Genomic DNA, 27,793 nt, shown 5'->3' on the forward strand with positions numbered 1-27,793 from the left:
TAGGAGAGTAGTATAAAAACCAAGTCTAAGACTCAAGAGAGCGGATTGGAATGCATAAGCAAGAATGGAGAACTTAAAGATAAGCTCTGTTTGCGATTACACAGCGTATACACCCTACGGATAGGATATTGCATGCATTCAGAAGTAGGATACGGTGGTATGCGGTCATCTTGTTTATGTGTGGAAGCACATGAGTAGGAATAAAGACTTAGAAATAAGCCCTCTCGACACTATCGCATATACGTCGCATGCGTCTTAGAAATAGGCAGAAGTGTGTGCAGTATGATCGCATAGCTTTGCACTGGCTGGGGTTGCCCTTGCGGTCAAGCTTAGTGTTGCAGTGAAGGCATCCTCACATTTTATGTACTTTTCCATGCATTTTACTACGCGTCAACAATTGTCGTGTCTCTACCTCTCATTCATACTTCCAATGCTTTGTCTATTAGTTAGGAGTAGGAGTAGTTATTAGCTTACAATCCCCTATCATTTTTTTATTTATCCGCCGCAAACACATCACTGCATACATTTAGCTACAAGTCCCTGAGTTCGACCTCGAATCACCCAAGAAACTTGCGTTCGCGTTATACTTGGCGCGAGCGTAAGAAAACTTGTCACAGAAACACATGGTCATTGCATTTGGGATCAACACATACATTTCATTCCAACGCATGACCACCGATGCATGAGTATAAACACATAACCTAAGACATGTATCGCATAAATGCGTTCTCATTAATTTACGTCATCAGCTAGCTCTGTCTCAGGCATCGAACATTGACAAGATGCTTGTCAAATATTCGATGTAGAACTCCAAGAGTGGCTTATTTCCTTTCAGGCATGGAGTTACGTTGTCTAAGGAATAGTGTCCTAAGAAACTTCAAGAGATTGAGGAGATGAGACGAATCCTCTATGAATCTGTTGTGAGTAGCTTGATGTATGCGATGTTATTTAATAGATCTGACATCTGCTATGCAGTGGGGATAGTCAATTATAAATCTAATCCAAGATTAGATCATTGGACTGCCGTTAAAAACATCCTCAAGTATCTACGGAGAACGAGAGACTACATGCTTGTGTATGTTTCTAAGAATTTGATCCTCACATGATACACGGACTCTGATTTTCAGACTGATAAGGATTCTAGGAAATTCACATCAGGATGAGTGTTTACTCTTAATAGAGAGGCAGTAGTATGAAGGAGCACCAAGCAAAGGTGCATCGCTGACTCCACCATGGAGGTTGAGTATGTAGCAGCTTGTGAAGCTTCTAAGGAAGCTGTTTGGCTTAGGAAATTCTTAACTGATTTGAAAGTTGTTCGAGACATATCAAAGCCCATCACACTTTATTGTGATAATAGTTGTGTGGTGGCTAATTCCTGAGAGCCTAGGAGTCTCAAGCGCGGTAAGCATATAGAGTGGAAGTATCATCTCATCCGAGAGATTGTGCATCGAGGAAACGTGATTGTCATGCAGATAGCTTTGGAGCACAACGTTGCTGATTCGTTTACAAAGGCCCTCACGGGTAAGGTGTTTGAGGGTCAGCTGTAGAGTATGGGTCTATGGGACAAACCACGTCTAGACTAAGGCAAATGGGAGATTTGTACTGAGTGCATGTTATGCCCTAGTTTATTATTTGTGTTCTTTGTATTTTCACTATATTGTACACCCCACTAGCTTTAGGTCAAGTGGGAGATTGCTAAGGTTGTTGCGCTAAATCTCGTAGGGTTCTATAGTTTGTAAACATTATTGAACAAACTCATTGTGTATTTAATAAAATATCTGATATTTTATTCAAACTCATTGTCTATTTAATAGAATATGTGATACTTTAGTTGCATTAACCACAAACCAATAAACTAACATCCATAATATATATGTGTAGTAAGGAGAGTTCAACTATCAGTATTTAGTGGAGTGCCTGGCAGTTAACGGATGGTGGATCTCGTGACTAAAGAGTTTAGTCAGTTATTCACGTACCGTTGGAGCTTCGGAGCTACAGGTCCATGAGGTCCCCTTGGTTGCTTGGATTCTATTGAGGATCAGTTCTTGGTGTTGATTTGAAATGTTCAAATTGACAAGAGGTATTTTGATTATATATGATATAATCGGTACGATGTATAAGATACATCGAGTGGAGGATTGATGTAAATGAGATTTACATTAAGTACCATGGAATAGAAAAAGAACTATGGTTTATATGTTTCATGAGATGAAATATTAAAACTATAGGTTATAAATATAGTATGATAAGTTTCTTATCATTTATATTTATAATAATATTAATTATTAGATAATTAATACTTTTTCTTTTAAATAACCAAAGTAGTGGGTGGTTATTGGATCATGGTAACCGTGAGTTTAAAAGGAAAGTGGTTTCCTATTTTGAAAAGGAAGCTTTACAAATGATTGAAAAAGTATTTTGAGTTTTCTCTCCGCAAAAAAGAGAGTCACGGTAGTTGTCAAGTAAATACAGATTTACTAAACGACGGCTGGGCTAGCTAAACGATCGTGCAGTGGCGAGCTAAACGATCGTGAAGTATTTACTAAATGATCGCATAGTTTTGCTAGACGATCGCTGGCCCAAGGTAAACAATCGTGTAAAGTCTGTACGCAACAGACCAAGCTAAACGATAGACTAAATGATCATATAGCTTTTGCTAGATGATCGCATAGCTTTATCTAAATGATTGGGCATCAACCTATACGATAGGTCTTCGCCATCTCCCACTTGTCCAGTCGTGTACGTGATCGTTGTTTCCTCCATTCATCTGCCTCATACCAAGTTCGAACTGAGCCCACCCTCTGGATTCTTACACCGAGAATGCCAAGGTCGCCTTGTTTGTGGTGTCAAACTCAACTTGACACCGTCGAGGTTTTCTAGAGGCCGTTCGTGGTGCTGTGGAGGCCGTTCGCTGTTGCGGAGGAGATCATAACCGAGGAGATCATTGACGATCAGCGCAAAGTGTTCGTGTGGTGTTGCGATCGTGTAGATCGAGCACTCGTGGTTGCTGTTGTTCGATCAGAGTCACGCAACGGAGCATGGAGACGCATCCTCATATGTGTGTAGAGTTTAATCTCTGTTTTTTTAGTGTATTCATGCTGTAATTTCTCTGTATGATTTGCATAATTGCTTGTTTTGTATTCAAATGTAAATATATGTTCATTCATGATTGTAATTTGGAATATTCTTGTTCCGCTGCTCATGGAAATCTCGCTTCCGATTTCCTTCAGATGTAACCAATCATCCCTTGTCCACGAATATACGTCTGAACACTTTGGGACCAACGAAGAAAATTATCCCCATTAAATTGAATGGTAGTTATTTGGACAGTGGGACTAGTTGAATGGACACGATTGTCGCAAACTCTAGTGATGGGTGCCTTAGTGTCCGACATATCGTTGAAGAAACAAAGACCCAAAAAATAAAACCAATAGATCTGGAAAAAAAAACACCAAACAGAGGCTAAACAGACCAGCAACTTGATGAGACAATCGACAGATAGCTGCAGTTGATAGATGATGACGATGGATGGCGTTGAGCAGCAAAAATGACGGTTGACGACGCAGACAAGGTCGGATGGCAAAGACAACCAACGAACGAGTGTTCAAATTGAAAAAATGCGACCAAAAAACACCGGAGATGTGACGTTCGACGAAAATGCTTCAGATTACCGACGGCAGCGGCGAACAAACAGAAACTAATCAACAACGGCAGTGATGATAGAAGGTAGGGTGTTTTTAGGTATTAAAAAAAACTAGGATTTTTTTTGGGTTTTTAATGTTTCAAAACCTTTGAAGCTCTGATACCATGCTGAAAAATATTATTTTCTCTTATTTCTCTTAAGAGGAAAGAGTTTCTTAAATAGAAGAAGTACCGAATTACAAATAAGGAAAGAATAAAAGATAGCAAATATAATACCATAAATACAATAGAGAATTTCATAATAAAGGAAATAATCAATAGATAGGGACAATAAACCTTCAAATATCTCCACGATTATATGATATTGTCTACTTTGAGCATAAATCTTCATGGTTTTACTTTTAGTTTTACCCCAAATAGCTTCATACCATTGGAGATAGTTATCCTCTATTATAAACCCATGATCATCCCGTATTTAACTGAAGTGGGATTTTATCGCATTCCTAAAAATCCTCCCGTCGAATAAAGGTCCACTGGTCTTCCTTCATATAGTCATTTGATATCTGAATTATACTTGAGCACACCACTAACTCAACCATAGAGTAGTCATCCATCCCAATAATGCTTAAGCACACTACCCATCTGAAGGCTCAAAACCATGAACGAATACTCCGACCATGACTACATCTTCTAAGGCTCACACTTCTTTGTTTGATATTCGAGGATTGCATTGAAGGGCATGTCTCTAATACCAATTTGTTAGGACAAGGGGCTTCTAAATATCTCCACGATGATATGATATTGTACACTTTGGACATAAATCTTCATGACTTTGCTTTTATTTCACCCCAAAAAAGTCTTATACCATAGGAAATAGTTGTTTTCTCTTAAATAAACCCATGATCATCCCCTTATTTAAGTGATGCGGGACTTTGAACTCATTCCTAACAAGTTTCTCACATACATTTTCATAAAAAGCTTCATATTTTTGTCCAAAAAAACTATTTTTTACACAGTTGATCAATATGTTATTCAACACATTTTGAACACTTGTTTAAATTTGGATATCAACTTTTTAAATCTGTTGTCAAACATATATTTGAAAACACTAAACAACATAAAATACAACAACCCGAAATCCCTTCAACTTCAACGTACTTAAGCTCCCATTGAGCGTGAGATCCCCTCATTTCCATAAGCAAGCTTTTCTGGAGCTTTGATTGAACTCAATACAACGTTGAAAAAATCATCTTGAGTTCTCTATGTGATTTATTGTACTAATCACAACATTTCAACAAATCCTAATGACTGAAACAAACTCACAATTGGAAAATATAAAGCTTTTTAATTATAATACGTTAAGGCCTAGACAATTCTTAAACTCTCCGAACAAGTTAAAGGAACTCATCTCACAGAAAATTACAACATTAAAAGTTGTCATATTACTATTAAAACTCAAAATCTTACGCCCTTATAGTAATGGATATATCACAAATCATCTAAATCTTTTTAAATATTTTTTTTCACTCTTCCCATGTTAGTTCTAATGTTGTCATTTTTCTTCTTATTATTCTTATCATTATTTTAGTACAATAATTTTTCGGATGGAAGATTGACATTCTAATACATGTTAAGCTACTTTAACTTCTAATATTAATTACAACTTGAACTATTGAATAGAACCCAAAAAAAAAAAAATGTAGTAGAAATTAACATGAAGTTGAGATCTCCTTTTATCCTAATACTATGGTATAGTAAATCATTGTATTACCTACAAACTTAGGAATCTAATTAAAAAACAAAAATGCGTTTTCTTTTTATTCCATATCTCCTAAAAAACTCTGGATCAAGTCAACCTTAAATTTCAAATTATTTATGCACCCAAAGATTGAGGAATGGGACATGGTAAAAATAATTATATATATATACGAGTCCCCATCTTACGAATTTTCAAAATTAATTAAGTTTGCATAAACTTCTGAGCTTTTTAAATATCTGCCAGCTAAAATCATCACAATAGAAGATGGAGCTGTCATTATTAATGTTTTTTTTAACAATATTTAATTTTATTATAAGTTTGGTTACCCTTGTAGGCCACATTCATCTTCAACAACTAAACCCTATAAATACCCTAAAACCCCATCTCCAATTCTCCCACACCAAGCTAGTCCTCACTCAAGAATAATTAGTTTTTGGTTTCCATTGAGTTTCAAGACATCAAACTATGGCTTCCAAAGCTACCGTCTCTCTCTCATATCTCCTCGCTCTCAATCTCCTTTTCTTCTCCTTCGTCTCCGCTCAAGATGACCGAAAGTGCCCAATAGATGCTCTTAAGCTCGGTGTTTGTGCGAAATTGCTCGGCGGTGTTGTCGATGTTCAGATCGGCAAGACTTCTTGCTGCCCTCTGATCCAAGGGCTTGCTGATCTTGATGCTGCTGTGTGCCTATGCACTTCTCTTAGAGCCAATGTGTTGGGAGTGAGACTCAACATCCCCGTCGACCTCTCCCTGATTCTCAATGGCTGCAATAGGAATATTGCAAAGGGCTTCGAATGCTAAATTTACCCTCTTTTCCTTCAGTAACCATTTCAATGTTTTTGAATAGTGTTCCAATTTTATCTTGCTTGTTTGCTTTCCTGTGGTCATTTCCTTTTGAGTTTGGTCAATAAGTTCACCAATTGCTGATTTTATCGATGAGTAAAAATGTTAGAACATCAAGAATTTGATATATCATTTCTATATTATTATTTCCATATAATTCTTCCTCAATATTTTGTATAAGTACTTCTTCCAAAAGCTTGATCATTTGATTAAGGGGTATATCGACATTTTTGTTCACTTATTTTCATTGATGTTGTTTACATAAACTGTAATGGAAACAAAAAGCAATTGTCATTAGAAAATTTTTATTTTCTTTGACAATATGTGGATAAAGGTATCAATTCTTTTACTTTGAAGCTGATAGTAAAAACAATATTTCAGTTTGAGCTATACTTATTTTGACTAATTACAAAGTATTAGCTTTTATTTGGAATACAAATGAATTATGTATGACTACCAGAAGACCCTTTTAAATTTCTAACCAATTTAAGTAAAGATGACGCTACAAAAACTTTAAAGCCATTTTTTATTTTTTTATTTACTTACTCAATTTTTGTTTTATTTTTTATTCTTTTTTTTTATTGTTGATGGGATTTTCGTAACTAATTTAAAAAATAAATGTAGAATATTATAAATATTAAATAATAATCTGGTTGAAAATTAGACATGTTTTAATTAGATAAGTTATAGATGAATTAATTTATGAGAGTTAAGAAAAATTAAAGGATGAGAGTTAATTAAGTATGTTAATATAAGAGTTAATTAAGTATGTTAATATAAGAGTTAATTTAGTAGAGTTTCACATGAATTAAGTATGAGACTTTAACGGTTCAATGTATGTTTAATAAGGGTGTGAGTTATGTATTTAAATTTGGCCATGATAATCCTATAAATAGGATTGACATTTACATTGTTGATGCAACCAAGTGTGTAGAGAAGAACATGCGAAGAGAGTTCAATTAGAAGTGTGAATCAAGTTTGAAGAGTCTTTCAATTAAAAGTATTCTTTCTTCCTTTTAAATAATCTTTTGTTGGTTGTTTATTTATGAGTGTCCATAACACGCTTCCAACAATCCTTCGTATTATACTCATCTAATTCAACTTTCAATTCGTCATAATTTTTTTTTTCCAAAGATACTTTTCGTTGAGATTATTATGTTTTGTTGAAAAAGAAAATAGATTTAATTTCATAATAGTAAAAAAAATTTAAAAAAAAAAACTCATTAATAAAAATCAAATTTGGGCATAATGCCAATTTCAAATTGTGTATCTCTCACTGTCATCGTCTCTTCATTTCGCTCTTGTTGGCTAGGAAACAAAAATTTGTGCCTTCACTCTTATTGCGATTTTTGTTTCCTCTGTATTTCATCAGACATTTTTCTTTCAGCCGCTTATGGGAAAATGAAGATGGATTCATGAGGTAGAGTTTGAAATGGTGTAAAGGACTTTTGCTCATCAAATGGATTATTGTTGGATTTGGGTTTGAATTCTCAAGGGAAGCCATGAAGAATATTTATGTAGAGGTTAAAAAAAAAGAGAGAGAGACAAAAAGAACAGAAACAGTGCACGTTCTAAACGTGAGAGAAAGAAGTGTAAATAATAATAATAATAATAGTTTTCTAATCATATATTAGAGTGATTAGGAATCAAGAAGTGCACCCGAATATCTCAATTAGGTTGATATATCCTTAACAACCTCTTCATAGCCTAGATCCTATTGAAAGCATTGATAAGTCCACTCTAAATTCACTCTAAATCTCACAAACTTTTAAGAGAAGAAACTTGTTCTCTTACAAAACTCAAGAACGCACAAGAGAAGAATATTGTTCTCTTGAAACTCAGTTTCTTTGCAAACATCAATTTGCTTCTGTTGATTTTGATTCTTTTTCTCTTGCATACAAATGAACTCTTTATATAGTACTCAAGAGACACTTCCTAAAAGATACAAAATAAAAGTACATGTATACAATATCATTCGTGTACTTGAACAATTACATGTATCTAGAAATGCATGTATCTTGAAATTAGAAATGTATCTAGGAATGTGTTATCCACAATGTATCTAGCTTATTAATTTCTAACATGTCCCCTTAAGCTAGACATCCCTGACTCCGAGCTTCTCTTTCATTTTCAAGAATAAGTTTGTCTTTAATGCTTTTGTGAATATGTCTGCAACTTGATCTTGCATCTTGCAATACTTGATATATACTTCTCCATCTTTGATCAATTCCTTGATGAAATGATACTTGATCTGTATATGTTTACTTCTTCCATGTAAAACTGGATTCTTCAAAAGTGAAATAGATGATTTATTGTCACATATATGACTGTCCCTTTCTCTTGAGGACACTTCAATTCATGTAGTACCTTTCTATGCCAAAGCACTTGACAACTAGCTGCAGATAAAGAAATGTATTCAACTTCCGTTGTTGACAATACTACAACATCCTGCTTCTTTGATGCCCACGAAACTGCTCCAGAACCAATATTAAATACATACCCAGAAGTACTTTTGAAATCATCAATATTTCCTCCCCAGTCACTATCACCATAGCCAACAAGAACGTTATCCATATTCCTTTTATAGTGGATTCCATGATCAACAGTTCCAAGAATATATCTAAGAACTCTCTTTCTAGGTTTCCAATGACTTCTCTTTGGTGATGCCATAAATCTACTCAATAAACTTACTGAGAACATAAGATCAGGTCTAGTTGTAGTTAAATACATTAAACTTCTAACAAGACTTCTATAGATGGTGGCATCAAAAGCTTCACTATCATCATGCTTTGCTTAACTTTAAACCCAGTTCCATAGGAGTACTAGCAAGATAAGTATTCTCCATTTTGAATTTTATCAACAAATCTTTTGCATACTTCTTTTGGAAAATTGCAATCTCATTATCACCTTGTTTAACTACAATACTATGAAAGTAATGAAGTAAACCCATATCAGTCATCTCAAATTCTTTCTTCATGCTCTCTTTGAATTCGTCAATCATCATGTTTAAATTTTCCGTAAAGATTAAATCATCAAGAAATTACCATTTTCGTCTTCTTTGATGTAGAGAGCATATTCATATGGACATCTTCTAAAACCATCATTCAAGAGAAAATCATCGATACATTTGTACCAGGCTCTTGGTGCTTGCTTTAGCCCATACAATGCTTTTTTCAATCGACACACCTTATTTTCTTCTCCAATTTTGGCATAACCAGGGGGCTGCTCAACATAAATTTCATCCTCTAAATACCCATTTAGAAATGCTGACTTGACATCAATTTGATGAACTTTCCAGTTATTTTATGCTTCAAGAGCTAACATCAAACAAACAGTCTCCAAGCAAGTTATGGTGCAAAAACTTCTTCATAATCTACATCAAACTTTTGTTTGTAACCTTTTACGAGTTACTGGTGCAAAAATTTCTTCATAATCCACACCAAACTTTTGTTTGTAACCTTTTACTACGAGTCTGGCCCTGTATTTCCGCGCTTCTCCATTTTGTTTCAATTTTGTTCTATAAATCCATTTGACTCAAGAGCTTTTCTATTCTCTGGTAATTTGACTAACTCACATGTCTCGTTTCTATTGCATCAATCTCCTGATCCATGGCATCTTTCCATTTCTCATTTTGAATTGTTTCTTCAAAGTATATAGGATCAACATCTGCAAATAAAGAAAAATCAGCATGTTCATCATCTTGTATCTTCTTTAAGTATTATAGATCTCTTGAATATTTCTTCTCTTCCTTGGAGTAGTTTCTTCATCACTTGTGGAATGTGATAAAGAAGGTGAAGTCAGTGGTTGAGTCTCTTTAAGCTCCAAGTCTCGAGCATCTTCTTTGTCATTCATGTCAACAAGTAATGGATTTTGGTCTTTATTTGGTGCATCCTATTGCCAGAATTTTACATCATCGAACTTGACATCTCGACTAATAATAACTTTCTTACTTACAGGGTTATATAATCTGTAAGCCTTGGAGTTCTCACTGTACCCAACAAAAATGCATTTTTCTGGTTTATCATCTAGTATACCTCTTTTCTTATCTGAAATATGAGAGTAAGCAATACACCCAAATACTCTTAGGTGACTAACAGTTGGTTTCAATCCGCTCCCTGCTTCTTGAGGAGTAATACCTTGTACACTTTTAGTTGAAGCTCGATTTAGGAGATAAACGGCACAAGTTACTGCATCTCCCAACAATTGATTTGGAAGCTTCTTGGCCTTCAACATACTTCTTGCAAGTTCTATTATTATTCTATTTTTTCTCTTTGCAACTCCATTTTGTTGAGGAGTTCTTCGAACAGTCTTCTGATGCTTGATTCCATTTTCCTTCAAGAAATATGCAAAGACTATATATTCTCCTCCATGATCCAAACGCAATGCTTTCAATTTCAAGTTACTTTCATTTGCCACCATTGCTTTGAATGTCTTGAAACATTCGAAAGTAGAGCTCTTTTCTTTTAGCAGATAAATCCACGTTTTTCGACTGTAGTCATCAATAAATGTGAAAAAATAACAATTACCTCCATGTATAGTGGTTCTCATGGGTCCACATAAGTCTTATGGACAAGCTCGAGAGGTTTTGATGCTCTCCAAGAACCTCCAGTCGAAAATGAATTTCGATGATGCTTTCCGAAAACACATGCTTCACAAATTTGATCTTCCTTTTTAATATTTTGCATTCCACTCACCATATGTTGTTGACACATGTGAGACAAAATGTCAAAACTCAGGTGCCTGAATCGACAATGCCACAACCATAAAGAGTCATTTACTAAAGTTTCAAAACAAACAAGCTTCTCATAGCATATTTTAATTGGAAACATTTTGTTGTAAGTCATGCGTACTTTTGTTATGAGACCTCCATTCTTGGTTCTAATATCAAATATGTTATCTTTAAAGATAACATCATGTCTTCTTAGGAGAAGTTGCTCAACACTTAAAAGATTGTGTTTGATACCTGAAACATAATACATATCAATAATTCTTTTTGCTCTCTTTTTTGTCTTGACAAGAATATCTCCTTTTCCTTTGACCTCAAGCTTCTTGTTGCCACCAGTCTGCACTACATTTTGATGAGATTTATATAAAGATATAAAAATATCCTTTCTTCCTGTCATGTCGTTACTGCAACCACTATCAAGATACTATATTTCCTCAGTGCTTGTTTCTTGGACGTTGAATGTGAGGAAGAGAAAACCTTGATCATTATTATGTTGCTCAAGGAGTAGAATCAAACAACTTCAATCTGAGCTCATAAGATTGAAGTGATTCCATTAAGCTATTGATGGAGAGAGTTGACAAATCTTTGGATTTTTCAATTGCTACAACAATATGCTCATATCTTCTAGTCATACTTCTAAGGTTCTTTTCAACCACCTTTTGATCTTCGATTGTTTCTTCATTTGATCTCAATTGATTATCAATTAAGAGAACACGGTTTAAAAAATCTTCAATAGGTTCAGCATCTTTCATCCGAATGGTATCAAATTCAGCTCGAAGTGTTTGCAATCGGACCAATTTTACCTTTCTTCTCCTTCGTACAAATTCTGCAATGCATCTCATGCTGCTTTAGTAGTAGAGACTCCTGATATTCTTTCAAAAATATTTCATCCACAGCTTGGTAGATGAAAAATAATGCCTTCTTATCTTTTTTTCTAGTATCTCTTCATTAAGTTGTTGTGGTGAAAGACCATCCTCACTTTCTAGCTCCGAATATCCTCTGTCAATAATATCCCAAAGATCTTGAGATCCATAAAGAACCTTCATTTATTGGCTCCACCGTCTATAGTTTTTTCCTTCAAAGCAAGGAAGTTGAGGTTGCAACATGTTAAATGATATCTTTCAATCCTTTTGCTTTGATACCACTTTGTTGAAAGTGTTGACGAGCCCACTCTAAATTCACTCTAAATCTCACAAACTTTTAAGAGAACAAACTTGTTCTCTTACAAAACTCAAGAACGCACAAGAGAAGAATATTATTCTCTTGAAACTCAGTTTCTTTTCAAACTTCAATTTGCTTTTATTGATTTTGATTCTTTTTCTCTTGCATACAAATGAGGGAAATGAACTCTTTATATAGTACTCAAGAGATACTTCCTAAAAGACACAAAATAAATGAAGTACATGTATACATACCATTCATGTACTTGAACAATTACATGTATCTAGAAATACATGTATCTTGAAATTAGATATATATCTAGGAATGTGTTATCCATAATGTATCTAGCTTATTAATTTCAACAGATCCAATTGCATCCGAAAAGGGAACGGTTCGTTATATACAAAGAAAGCTAGAGAATAGCTCAAAAGAAAAAGGAAAACACAAAAGCTAGAGAAAAACCATCCAGTTTATAGCAATAGTAAATACATAACAATTACAAAAGAGGTCAGATTTTGTGCTCTCTAGTGCGCAACCAACGATATACATATCATCTCATAGATGATCGACTAGCAGATTTGTCAATACCTTGAAATGTTCTTCTGTTTCTTTCAAGCCAAATGCACCACGAAGAGGCAGCTATAATATTGCTGCATAAAATTCTAGCTTTTGATTTCATTTTGAGATGTTTCAAATAATCAACCAGACAGCGTAGCGATTGAGGGAAGCCATATGCAACCATTCCTTTGAGCCGGAGCAATAAGGAGGAAGATTAAAATCTACAACTTATAAAATAAAAAATCTACTGTTTCCGAATTGCTTGTGCACACAATACACACCAATTAGGATTTAGATATAACAAAGGATATTTAATTTGACATTTCTGGGAGGGAAATTGTATTGGGTAGCAAAAAATAAATTGCATATAGCAAAACTATTAAATTCTATTTATCCTTGTTTCAATGTACGTTTTTTGTGTTTTTCTTTCTACCGAACCTCTCTCCCACTTGGTCTAAAAAGGGAATAAAATGAAATAAATCTTTCGCTCCTGGTTTTGTCTTCATATATTTCATCTCATATGCACCTATTTTTAATTTTTTATCTTCTTTTTTATTTAATTTTCTTCCCTCTATACCTATTTTTGTGTTTACTTATTTATTTATTTTTGTTATGTTTTTTTTTTTTTGGATTTTATTAAATTTTTTCGTATTCTCAATATTTTATTTTGATTAATTTTTTTCAACAGGGATAGATCTTTGTGTTTCATTTTAGTTTGATTCTATTTTTTGTTTTTTTTGTAGGATTTTTCTTTAATTTAAGTTATTCTATCAATTGATATACCAATTTAAAATACATAAGTTGTAGCGCATGCATTATGACAACTATTCACATTGATTTACTAAAATGAAAAAAGCTCAAAGAATATGTTGATATACTAAATATGTACACTAATATATTAGTAAAATTTGTCAACAAGATTACAAGTGTATACAATTTATCAGCAATTTATCAGTTAAATGCATCATTATCAAGTATATAAAGTATATCAGCCAAGTGTATCAAGTTTATCCGTAGTATAAACGAGTGCATGATTGACAAGTATATCAAGCATATCAAGTATATCAATCAAGTGCGTCATTATCAAGTATATCAGTCAAGTGTATCAAATGTATATTAGTAGTGTATCAAGTGATAGAGAGAGAGAGAGAGAGAGAGAGAGAGAGAAAGATAAATAGACAGAATTAAATAGAGAGGGCATTTGCGTGTATGAAGTGCATCAAGTGTATACAGTAGTGTATCAAGTGTATAAGTCTATATTAATAATGTATCAAGTGTGCACTAGTAATATATCAAGAGTGTATGATGTGTATCATGTATATATCAAGAGTGTATCAACGGTATCAATTGTATCAAGTGTATATCAGTAATATATAAACTGTATATAAAATATAATACATGGGTGTATGAGACACCAACCAGTAAATGCTTGATTAACTAATTTAATTAAAATGAAGTATATCAATAGTATATCATCTATATATATTCAACATAAGGTTTTATTACTCAACAAATGTATTTGATACTGAGTATACCAACGACTGAGAGTATTTTAAACTTTTACTTTTCTAATGTTTGTGCTGGGCTAGTTTGCTAGATCTGTAAAAGAAGAAAAAGTGAAGGTACACCTGCAAGTATCAAATCCTATTATGATATGCATGCAATTACCCTTTTCTTCAATGTATTGAAAAAAATGTGAATCTAATACAAAATACAATGTCAAGCACGATGTCACAAACAATATGTATGACGAGTGAGCAACACAAAAATAAATAGAAAAATAACGACATGGAGATTGATAACCCAGTTTCATGCAAAATCACCTACTTCTAGAGGGCAGTATGCCTGTGAAGGAAATCAATGAAGGTCCCTGTGCGGAAACGTGGGGTTCGGTCCCAATTTCGTGTTTTCGAGAATCACAAAATTTCAGACTAGAAAATTAATTTTACATTAACCAACATATTTACAACATGCTAGGAGGGAATTAGGAAGAAAAGAGGACTTACTCTTGAAACCAAATGGTCTTCTCGAATTCCCTCGATTCGAATCCTTATCTCCAAAATACAGCAACCCAAGTCAAGACATTACCGCTTGGAAACCTTTCCTATTCTCTTAGGATTGAGATTTTTTTGTAGGAGTGACAAACTCTGTTTTTTTTAGAAGAGGGAGAAAAGGATGAGAGTGATTTTTGTTTTTTCAGAGAGCTCTCTCAAACATTCAAAGAGATTAGAAAGAAGATGAAAAACCTGGTTGCCTCATTCACTAGTTCCACGATAGATTGAGAGGAAAAGTAGGGACATAACTCCCTCATTTAATGTAATTTAAATTAAACTAAGTATAATATATATATATGTGTGTGTGTGTGTGTGTGTGTGTGTGTGTGTGTATAATAACTCACTTATATCATATATATAACTATATGTTATATCAAATATAACATATAACCTATAGGCTTTATATTGTATGAAATACAATATCACCTATAGTTTTATTTCTCTCAATTAATCATGGTATTTTTTATAAATCACATTTATACTAAATTAATTATAAGAATCACATCAATACAATTAATATTTGGATCATATTCAAATATTTAATTTCCTCTCTACAATTTATGATATTTAACATAAATCATATTTATATTAAAAAAATTAATTATATGAATCTTATTCATATAATTAATATTTGAATCATATTCAAATATTTAATTCCTCGCAAAATAAATGTTATATTATAATGTATCAAATACATTATATCAATTATATTGCACATAATTAAATTAATTGATTATATCATATATAATTAATTCCCTCAATTAGATTAAACAATTCAAATTAATTGAAAATTAATTCTCAATAATCCCTATTGAGCTACAAAAGGGACCTAGATTAAAGCTCCAATGGTACTTGGATAATTAATTAAACTATTTAATTAAATTACTAAACATCCATTTACTGTCGGTCACTCCATTAAAGGAGCACTATTCGCACTACAGATATATTTATGTGTCCATTGGATATAACCAAGCAATAGTGCAATGACCCTTCACAAATTGCTCGGAAGTACAGCTGGCCCAAAATTACCGTTTTACCCATGTAGTTACATTTAACTCTTTAAATACCACTAATCCCTCTAATGATCAATAAGCCATAGTCAAACTATGACCAAGTACCTTTCGATCCAAGTGAGGGTGTGACTACAATGTTTAAGCCCCGGAATCAGCCCTTAAAGGAGCAATTTATCAACTGACTCTAACATCAGGGAATAAGTGGATTGCATTTTATGTATCTGTGTTCCTAGCTCCCCTGTAAAACCCGTATCTTACTTTCCCTTTTTAATTAAGTTTATTGTTTTAGTTAAGAAAAGAGATGGGGTTAAATATTTAAGTTAGATTGGAAATGTGCGTTTTAAGGTAAAGGACAAGTTTGAAGAAGGAAAAATGTTTAAATATGGAAATTTAGCTCTCGGATACTTGTTAATCTAGCTTTGCAAAAAGAATTTCTGGCTAAATGTTGGTTGTGAAGAGGGGTGGTTGAGCATCGAGTAAGCATAAGGCAGACATCAAGTAAATGCTGCTGAGCGTCGGGTATAAGCGATTGAGGAAAGGTCAATATCGAGTGTAAGCGATCACGGAAGGGTCAAGCGTCAAGTGTAAGCGATCGAGGAAGGGTCGAGCGTCGAGCATAGGCGAGGAAGAGTCGCGCATCGAGTACGAGTGATTGAGTAAGGAACGTGTATCGAGCAAGCCATCCAGCGTCGAGTATCGAGTCCTTCCCATTGAGTATTCAACAGAGAGCCATTGAATTTTCCATCGAGTAATGACCCTTCTCCATCAAGGTTTTCCAGCGAGGATCGAGTTTGCTCGAAACGCTCAGTTTTAAACTTTTCTTTTAGTTATCTAGATAGATGACTTAATCTCGTCTTTAATCTCCTCTAATGGGTGAGGTGGCTTAAGGAGATTTCATGCAAAAAGGGCTAGACGGTAGTATAAAAGGGAAGAGAACGTCAAGAGCTCGTTTTGGATGATTTCCTCAAGCAAACCAGACGAACTTGTTACCGTTGGAAAGTTCTGTGAGTCTAGTTTCTGAAATCAAGCCTTTGGAAGGGAGTTCTTGTTGGGATTGGTGTTCTAATTCTCCCGGTGTCTCGTAATTTGTAAACTATACAGATTGTTGTGAATAAAATAAGAGTTATTTTATTTTGCATTTACTCATATCCAATAAATAAAGCTCAATGGTCATTGTATGTAAACTTAAGCATGTATATGAGATACAAGTAGATCATGTCTTAAGTGATAACCTAAAAAGGTCTGTAGTATAAGAATTAAGGAGGGATACCTGATCCTTGTGGTACCACGAATACAACCCGCTTTGTAAAGGTTTATAAATATTATAAACAATAGATTGTAGATCCTGACTATTCATGTGGAGACATGCGAGCGGGGGTGTACTATACAAAGAGTTTGTATAAGACCAGACCACGAGATGAATAGTCTCTTTATATAACGTCATGGATACTTGAAACTTACATCTCACTTAAATGACCATAGGTGACATGACCTTAATCCTGAGTGTTTTGGGAACTTCTACCTTTGAGGGCGGTTCTATGATTAGTATGGGTAAGAGTGGCCAGATTGCCAACTCAACAAGCCTACCTTTTTGTGGATTTGTCTGATTTGGGAGCTGAGAACTCAGTTACACAAGATGGAATTCACTCTTTCCCCGAAATAGGAGTAAGTAGATAGATTGCTCCTTTAAGAGCTGATTTCGAGTCTTGAACATAGTGGCCACAACTTCTCTTTGAAAGAAAGGACTCAGTCATAGTAGGACTATGACTTTTGTTCATTAGAGCGATCAGTGTTACTTAAGGAGTTAGATGAAACTACATAGGCATAACCGTAAATTGGCCTAGCTGTACTTACGAACGATCTGTGAAGGGTTATCACATTGTGGATTGGTTGATATGGACACAAAATATATCTATAGTAAGGAGAGGTCAACTGTCGATCTTTAGTGGAGTGCCCGATAGTTAACGGATGGTGGATCTCATGACTAAAGAGTTTAGTCAGTTATTCATGTACCGTTGGAGCTTCAAGCTACATGTCCATATAGTCCCCTTGGTAGCTCAATGGATTCAAGTTGAGAATCAGTTTTTGGTGTTGATTTGAAATCTTTAAATTGACAAGAGGAAATTTGATTATATATAATATAATAGGTGTGATGTATGAGATACATCAAGTGGAGAATTAATGTAAATATAATTTATATTAAGTACCATAAAATAGAAAAAGAACTATGGTTTATATGTTTCATGAGATGAAATATTAAAACTATATGTTATAAATATAATATGGTAAGTTGATTATCATATATATTTATAATAACATTAATTATTGGATAATTATCTCTTTTTCTCTAATAACCATTGGGAGGTTATTGGTGGTTTTATGGTAACCGTGAGATAACAGGAAAAATATTTTCCTAAATTTAGAAGAGTTGCTTAATTCGAAAAGAACTCGTGGAGATGCTGTCAAGTGAAATTGTTTCACTAAACAATACCTGCCAGAGAGATTAAACGATCATGAAGTGTTACTATACGATAGTTCACTCAGCTGGACGTAGCTAAATAATCGCAGGGCATTGTCTATACGATAGGCTGCCTTCTACTATATGAATGAGCATTTGTCTATACGATAGACACTTCTCATCTCCCTCTTTCTCAATCGTCTACACGATTGTTGTTCCTCCAGTCTCTTCCTCTAACCAAGTCCATAAAGAGCCCAGACTTCTGGATTCTCACACGAGAATACCAAGGTAACCATTGTGGTGGTGTCCTCACTCAACTCGATTGAGTTCAAGGTTTTGGAGGCCGTTCGTTATGTGTTCGTGTTGTTCGTGTGGTGGTTGCTATTGATCGTGCTGTGTTGGGTTGCTTCTTGGAGACTGAACAAGCGTCTGTGATCAAGAGATTTTGAAGAATTAGTCTTCAATGGTATGATACTCTATCCCTTGATCTTATCTGAAAGCATGTTGTAATTTCGTATTTTGCATGACCTGTTAGTTTTCATTTTTTGTACTGTAATTATTATGTTCAATATCGAATGGAATTTGGAACGATCATTCCACTACTCATGGAAATCCTCATGTCTGATTTCCTTCAGTTCTCACCAGAAAGAAGGCCAGAGAAGGAAGAAAAATTTGAAGGTTCGTTTTCAGGCTTTTTCGGGCACTCGACGAAGAATCGTAGGTCTAGACCGAACCACTTGGAATTTCAAGCTGAACTTTTAAGGTATTATTGAATACCATTTCAAGTAAGTTTTTAGAAAGAATTTTAGAAGATAAGGTATGGGGTTCAAGTTACATATTTTGGAAATTAAACCTAGAATCTTTAATCAAGAAGGGAATTGTGGTTTAGGGCTTTTGGGAGAGATTTGAAGGCCTAGGTTTAACCACAAGGAATTTTATGCTGAAACTTTGAGGTAACATTATTACCAAAATTCTGAGCATGTTTGGAAAAGGAACTTTCTTAAAATGAGTTATAGTATTCAAGTTATTGACGATAGAAGTTGAATCTGGAAATTTTGGACGAACATGCAACTTTTTTCTAAGTATAAACTTGGTTAAAAGAGAAATCTCAAAAGGGAGACCAAAGTGGCAACTAAACTCTTATTCTTTTATGTTAGGAGCTATGTCCATAGGAGAGGCCTACCAAGCTTAGAAAATATCAAACCTAAAGATCCGTGAGTGACTAAATGTTTTCAAAATATGTATAAAAAAGGAACATGCATTCCTAATGAATTTCATGCTAGCATTCATGAGTTTTCCAAGCAACTAAGTTTATACTTATATTTTAAAGGGTTCATTGCATTTCTTAAGCATGATGTTATAAGTTATTTGAACGAGTTTTACTAATCCTAGCTCATGTTAAGATTGAATGAAATTGTATTGCAAACTACAAGTTTATAATTCGTGAAACATGCATGTTGAATTGTAATAATGCTCTTATGATGAAAGCTAGGTAAGTTCTATGCCTAAAGCTTATGATACTCAAATCTTCTATGAATGTTACGATTCTAATAAACCGAATACCAAAGGTATAGAAGGTATCCAAGGAAGTACCTAAGGTGTTGATGGTACTTAGTATACTCCACTTACACGAGGTAGTTCTATATGAGAGGCTAAAGTATGGGTCTCTTGGCCACAATCTTTATAATGGGACCGAAGTATGTGTCTCATGGCCATGAATGGATGTTGGGAGCTTGAGCTACGAATGCTCGTCCTCAACTAAGGTTTGAAGAATGTTTGATTATGGCGCTTTGATTAATGTATGATACTTTGTATGTTGCTTGAGATTATTTCCAACATGTTTACTATTTAGAATAATGTATATGAAAGGCTTGAGAGGAAAGCCAACCTTGACAATTCCAATCCTCGGTAAATAACTCATACTACTAATACACTTGTTTCGCTGCGTATCGGTCGTTACCGCTTCATGGAATATCCTCTCTTATTGATGTTATGGAGAAATCCAGTATCGATCAACTGTGCTAATTTGATTAAATAACTTCCTCATATTTGACTTCCCCATATCTGTATTTCTATGAGTCACTCACTGGACAACCAGCTCACTATTTTTAAATGTTTTCCTTTTTTCCAGGTAGCAGTCAGTTTTCTCGCGGTTGAACCCACTGTTGCTTACCACTCAAAGCTCGATTAGGAAGGAAGAAGCTATGGTTAAGCTTGTTTTGATGTACACATTTTTCAAGAGGAGTATGGGACTTATGAAACTTATTTTGGGACCATGCTCATTCTTATGCTATTTGTTGGACACATATTTGTTGTTTTGGAATTATATTTCAATTATTATGCTGGTTGAAGTCATATTTGATTTACTGCCAAGTCATCTTTGCATCTTAAGGTATTAAGCAGGTTTCACTTAAGTTAGCCAGTAAGTGCTGGCATGTAGTTCGGTAACTGTTGTTGGCATGTCCCCTTTTGATTTTAGAGGATAAACTAGGAGGGGGTATGACATCCTCAATAAGACGAATCCCTAAAATGGTAGGCATATTGAGTTGGCAATCTGGCCACTCTCACCCAAAAAAAAAAAAAAAAAAAAAAAAAAAAAAAAAAACTGCCTTCATAGACAGAAGTTCACAACTCACTCAGGATTCAGATCATGTCACCTATGGTCATCCTGGTGAAATGTAAGTCTCTATTATGAACGGCGTTAGATAATCAGTTTAGTCATTTCATGGTCCGGTCTTATATAAACTCTTTGTATAAGATACCCTTGCTCACATGTCTCCACATGAGTGATCAGGACTAAATCATTTGTAGCACTTTACAAAACTTGTAATATCTACAAAGCATGTCGTATCCGTAGTGTTACTGGGATAAGGTACCCAGCCTTATCCATCTACTATAGACCATTTAGGTTATCATTTAAATATGATCTACCTATATATCTCTACATATATGTTTAAATTACATAAAATAGCCTAGGATCTTAGTTTATGGATTAAGTGTATGCTTATAAAATAACAATTATTTTATTAATAACAATTTATTTATACGATGTTTACAAACTATGAGAATACTAGAGAGATTTAGGATATCAATCCCAATAGTCTGGTAGAACGAAAGTTCACTATATGAAGAGTTTAGCAATTACAACGAAAGTACTTATCTAATAGACTTCATCTTCAGTGACTCATGTATAACTTTCTCTTCAATTTCAACTTAGGCCTTCCTAAGTTTGAGCTCCCCTCACTTCCACAATAATGATTCTTCAGGCTTTGCATGAGATCCACTCAATACATCATACTTAGGCTCCCCGTAAGAGTGAGATCCCCACACATTCACCATATTTAGGTACCCCGTAAATAGGAATTTTCATTGTCTTCAACATACTTAGGCTCCCCCTAAATATAATATCAAATCAAACTTCTCCAAAGTCCTACAATGGCTGCCAAAAAAAAAAAAAAAAAAAACCTAAACGACAAATACAAAGATTTTCAATAACAATACATAGTGGTTAAGGCTTAGACAAACCCAAAACTCAAAACTCTCAATACACACTTTTCTAATAAAGTTGGCTAACCCTGAAACTGAATAAAAGAACAATATAAATCAGGCTAACTTTAAGAATATCTTTTAGGAGTGAATAAATATTCTATGCAGGAAAATAAGGAAGGCGGATAAGGAAATCTTCAAATCATGCAAACAGATATGGAAAAGATATTCTACAGAATCTGCAAGATATACAACAATGTTTATGACAATGTCTTTGACTTATTGCACAACATGTTACTTGAGTTTTGTCTGTATTAAAATCAGCCAACCACAATGTAGTCTTATGATAATATCAGTCAATGATGCTACAGTAACATATTGAGATCCTTGTGAAGAATGTTCTATATAAAGAATTTGCACTCCTTTGGAATTAAAGCATACCATAAAGTTTCAATATTTTTATGTAAAAAAAAAGCTAGAGGAAAGAAGAAGATTAAACTTATAGGAGAGAGAAAGGTAAGAGAGGACGATCAAGATTAAATAAAAGAAAGATTTAGGGAGGAAAAATGCTTGGATACATTTCGAGTTGTACCCATATTTGTGCATCCCACCTAAGTGTCTATCAATGAGTTGCCACATGACCAATTTTTCTTTTTTCAAAAAAGGTACTTTAACTAATACTTCTTTTCATTTGTAATTAAATGAGATGCATGAATCTAGGTATAGCCTAGACATCTAAGTATTGCTCATTAGATAATTAGCCTACTACATAACTAATATTTCACAAAATCTACTGCATAACTAATAATTCCATTTCAGCAACATTTTGGGACAATTTTAAATTTTAACCTTTTAATAAATTTTCTCTCATTTTTTTATTTCCTACTAATATATATATATATATATTAGTTCCAAAATTTCTATTAATTACATAATTAAGGATTTTATTTTTTGAAATATAATTCATTATATTATCTCTCATCAATAAATTTTTAAACACGTAATTCTTTCCTTATTAACATTATTTTTAAATTGGACTTTGTTTTTTCTATTAATTTTTAGTTGATATTCATTTAATGCAGAGTATTTTAAATTAATCATGTTGAATCAAGTTATGTTTCATATTGGTTATCATGCCTTCAAGCCTGATCTGAACTGTGTTGAGGAGCCCACGGGTCCTCCTACTATTCTCACTCTCAACTACAAACTTTTTAAAGGTAATAATGTTCCTTATCTCACTGCTTCTTTTCACTCTGATAATGAGGATGCTCTCAGTTCTTCCATAGTTGCTTCACCGTTTGAAAGACGTGTTATGCAGTTGTTGGCTATTGAATCTCGAGATCTGACTATTCAAATTTAGCGAGCCACTGAACGTACAATTGGATATCTTATTGTAGATTATGTGCCTGGTGGCTTCTACAGTCGGTGATGCTTATACCTCTAAGGGAGTCGATGATTTTACTACTCCTAATGTTTGACTTTATGTGTAGTTGGTGTTTTGTTTTTTAAGTCAAAAGGGGGAAAATGGTTGGTTGGGTTGTTGTTTTTTGGTTGCTGGTGAAAATGTTAGTTTATATTTAATGACTATATGGTGTGTTGTCGTTTGATGGTCTTTCGGATTCTATGAATGTTTTTATTAGTGAAAATGTTTGAAATCTGTTAAATCTGACATCGATTGTGCTCTTCCTCATCCTGTGAATTGGTTATTTCTTTGGATTATCAGTGGTTGTTGTGCTTCTACCTGGTGTGTTCTTCCTTAGAAAACAATACCCGAATGGGAAGTTTGTTAGAGATTTTGTGCTTCTAAATGGCTTTGCTATTTTGACTATTTCGATGATGTCTCACGAAATATCTCATAGAAGTTGATTTTGCAGAATATCTTTTTCGTTATCTAAAAAATTTTAGGTGTTTATTCGTACGATTTTATTTCCTTTTTTAGGTTGTGCAAATTTTATTTCACGGTTGTTTCCTCCTTTCCATTGTGCATATTTAAGAGGATGTACTTTTCATATTAGGGTTGGTTGTTTTGAAGAATACTTAAGTTGTTGTCTTGTGGTTGTATCAAAAACACAAGTATGTCAATCCTTGAGATTGTGAAGCTTTCACCATTGTTGATCTTAAGTGTTTCTTTCGATCTTATTAATTTGTTCTTCTATATTTTGAGAATGGGTTCTTATACTTAGGGGAGCCTAAGTTTTACCAAGTGAAGTGGTCTTCCTTAGAAGCAAGAAAGATAGAAATTCGAGTTGAGAGGGAATCTCACACTTAGAGGAGCTTAAGTGATCGTTCACTAATATTCTTATACTTAGAGAGAGTCTAAATACGTTGAAGGTGAGAGGATCTCACACATAAAACAAGCCTAAGTTTCATTGAGAGGGAGTATCACTTAGGGGGAGCCTCTAAGTGATCATATACCAAGTTAAGCTATTTGAGTGTCACTATAATTTTTGTTTATTTACACTAATAATTATGTCGTAATTGCTTGACTTTTATATTAGTGAAAATATCTTTCCATGGGCACATTACCCCCAAGACGTAGGTGGTTTTGCACTGAACTAGGTTACCAACTCGATGTTCTATTTTGGCTTTAATTTTCTATATTTATCTTTGATGTTCTTAGAATTCCTGTAACATCGTGTATAACAAGTTTGTACTGTTAGATAATCTAACATTTCAATTATCAAAATATTCCAATTACAATCTTAAAGTGACTATTTATAGCCTTACAAGAAATTAAGAAAAATAATTAATTAATTATAAAATGCCAATCATTAATCTAAATTAACAACTAAACATATATTAAACATAAATATATTAATGATTTTTTTTAAATGACAAAACTGCTGAAAATATTTACATATTATAGCAAAATATCGTAATCTATCTACGATAGATCGTGATAGATCTATCATGATAGAGATAGGCACAAATAATAGTCTATTACGATCTATCGTGGTCTATCGTGGTCTATCACATATAAATAACGAAATTTTGCTATATTTATAAATATTTTTGTTCATTTTCATGACTAATTATTTTTATATTTTTTAAGATATATATATATATATATATATATATATATATATATATATATAAGCCCAAACCCCAAACCCCAAAGTCCAATTCCCATTTAATACCTTTATCTAAAAGCACAAAGTCTAAGACCAACTCCTAAGCTCAAATCTAAAAACCCTAAACTAACATTTTTCTTTTTGGGAATTGGAGTGTATGGCGGTTTTTGAAGTTTCATTCGGAAAAATAGCAAAACCATCCAGGAATAAGAATTACGGCAACTCATGTGACATGTACATGGCCGTTTGATTTGCCCTTGACTTGTTTGGGATGTTGTTGTTGATGTAACTACAAATACAGGGTAATTCGAATAGAGAAAGCATGATCGAGATATATGTACAGAATAATTGTTGATAGACAACTGCCTTCCTAATTTTACTCATATAGTTAATATAACTTCTATATTTTATTATTATTTTAAATTCTATTTAACCACTTATCAAATTTATCTCACCTTAATAAAATATCCAGATTTTAAAATCAAATTTATATTTGAAATAACCGTATATTATTAAAACTTCTTTCCTAATTTTTAGATAACACGATATCTATATTTTGTTATTAACTTAGATTATGTTTAACAACTTTTCGAATTTATCTCACCTTAATAAAATATTCAGATTTTGAAACCAAATCTATATTTGAAATACCCATATATTACCCTGATTTGCTCATGACCACAAATTTCTAAATCTCTGATTTTCCATTGTTGTTGATGAAACTAAATAACAGGTAATTCCAACATAGAAAATGGGGTCGAGGTATACAGGGTAATTGTTGATATTTGTCAAGGACAACTGCCCTCCTAATTTTGCAACATAATCTCTATATTTTGTTATTATTTAGATTCTATTTAACCACTTTTCGAATTTATCTCACCTTAATAAAAATCAAGATTTTCTACAAAATTTATATTTGAAATATCCACATATTATTAAAACTTCTTTTATCCATATATTTTATTCAAATCTCTATATTGTTTTTCATAATTGTATATATATATTTTTAATTAGCTGTATATTTCTCACATTTTTATTAAATTAGTTGTATATGCTATTTTTTATATTATTATAACATTTTGGGAAAAGAAATATCATTTCTAAAAAAATACAAGAATCAATTGGATTATTACTCCATACATTGCCATCACTTTTTTATTTACACAAAGGTTTCATCGATTTAGGTTTTTTTGTTGTTTCTTTAATAAGCTACTGTTTTTGCTATAACTTTACAATTAGGATTTGATTTAAAATAAACCAATCTCTTCCATAATTACTTCATGAATTGATTTAAAATAAACTAATCTTCCTCATTTTTCTCCCTTAATTGATTCAAAATAGCTATTGTTTTTATTTGATTTAACCATTTTTCGAAAATATTCATAATTAATAAATATTTAATTTTTTTATCACCATTTGGATTTTAATTTATAATACATCTTTAGATTTTATATTATTTTATTCATTTTTTATTATTCTAAATTCAAATTATTTTTTTTATTTTAATTAGGATTTTCTAGAATATTTTATACATATTATCATCTAATAAATTGTATATTTCATTTAAATTTGTTTTTTTTCTGTATTTTTAATTACCTTTTATTCATTATCATCTAATTATATCATTATATCATTATATCATTAATTTGTCTTTTTGACAAACAAATACGTATTCACTTTTGTAATCTTGTTGTTTTTGCTATGCCTCTACAATGAGTTAGATTTTTTTCATAGGTTTTTGTGGTTGATAAAGTTATAAATACATTGTAATTGTTGAACCTTATGAAAATGGAATTATGAATACAGTGTAATGATAAATAAATGAACTCCTTTCCTGATTTTTCTCCTCGAATTATATTTGAATTTATATTTTATTATTAAATTAGATTTTTATCTAAATACTTATCGATTTTTTTAATCAGAATAAACAAAAACTTATTGTTTTTCTCTCCAATTTATATTTGAATTTATTTTTTATTATCAAATTTGATTTTATCCAATTAACTTTTGATTTGTATACATGTTTGTTAAAAATTCAATTTTATCTAAATATTTTTTATTATTTTATACATATTATTATCAAATTAATTTGATTTTTTTTTCTTTATATTTTCGATGTTTTCAATTTTTCATATACAAAGATGTAAAAATGGCTTGTTGAACCTAAAAAGAAACATACAAATGGAAATTAAATTTTAAATGTTTGAAACATGTAGATGTGTATATATATATATTTCACTTTATTATTAATATTAATATTAGTATTCTTATTCTTATTCTTATTTTATTATCATCATCATTATTATTATTTATTAAAAGAAGATAACAAAAAACCCTGCCCCAAAATCTCATTTTCTCCTTTGCAATCTTACGTCTTCATTGGTTCAACAACTCTTTCTTAATTTCATCATCTTGGCTAGCTTTTAACAACCACCCTTGCCAGGTTGCCGATATTTCGCTGGTCACATCATCATGAAGTTGCAATTCCTTCACATATTCATTTGCCAACAACAACTTTCCTGGTAAAATCAACTTTGCTCTTTCTCATGATCGAGGAAGTCTATTGTTATATACATCTATATGTTTCTAATGACAATGACCCCCATCGACTTCTCGTCATCTTCCCTTGCATAAAGAACCATATTGGGTGATTTTTAATTTTGCTTCTGGAATGTTTAGATACTATGTATTTAAGGTTCAAGAATGTCAGGTAGAGTGTATTTATGGTATTCAGGTTGTTTTTGAAGCAGTGCATTTTCTTTTGTACTTAATTTTGTTGTTTTAGGATAGTTTTGTCTAATTAGTATTTTTTATTATATAAATTTGTTTTGCTATTTTTATAATTTTGAAAATTTTTTGTCATTTTTACAAATGAAACTTTAAAATTTGTTGTTTCTCTTGTCAGCCCTTCTTTTTTTTTCTTTTCAGCAAAGCAATCAGCATCAGCCTCCTTCACGTCTGGTCTACCTCCGCAATCAGCCTATGTCCTATCGTTTTCCTTCTTCAAAATTTCAATCTTAAAAAA

At 32.8% G+C, this 27,793-nt stretch overlaps 1 protein-coding gene and 2 pseudogenes across 1 annotated transcript; 1 reads left to right on the top strand and 2 right to left on the bottom strand.

Moving 5' to 3' along the window:
* Window positions 1-5,810: 5,810 nt before the first annotated feature.
* Window positions 5,811-6,398, top strand: LOC120068359 (pEARLI1-like lipid transfer protein 1 pseudogene; annotated as a pseudogene).
* A 1,938-nt stretch (window positions 6,399-8,336) lies between these two features.
* On the bottom strand, window positions 8,337-8,911 carry LOC150031795 (secreted RxLR effector protein 161 pseudogene; annotated as a pseudogene).
* A 2,553-nt stretch (window positions 8,912-11,464) lies between these two features.
* LOC150031796 (uncharacterized) lies at window positions 11,465-11,809 on the bottom strand. Its single transcript, XM_090308282.1, has one exon. The coding sequence runs from the start codon at window positions 11,807-11,809 to the stop codon at window positions 11,465-11,467; it is 345 nt and encodes a 114-aa protein (XP_090164408.1).
* Window positions 11,810-27,793: the final 15,984 nt, after the last annotated feature.

The sequence above is a fragment of the Benincasa hispida genome, chromosome 12, assembly GCF_027475165.1.
Source record: "Benincasa hispida cultivar pf3 chromosome 12, pf3_genome.v1.1, whole genome shotgun sequence".
NCBI classification, from domain to species: Eukaryota; Viridiplantae; Streptophyta; class Magnoliopsida; order Cucurbitales; family Cucurbitaceae; genus Benincasa; species Benincasa hispida.

Excerpts from the sequence above, each read along its gene's own strand:
- LOC150031796 (XM_090308282.1), bottom strand. The coding sequence starts at position 11,809 with ATGAGATGCATTGCAGAATTTGTACGAAGGAGAAGAAAGGTAAAATTG.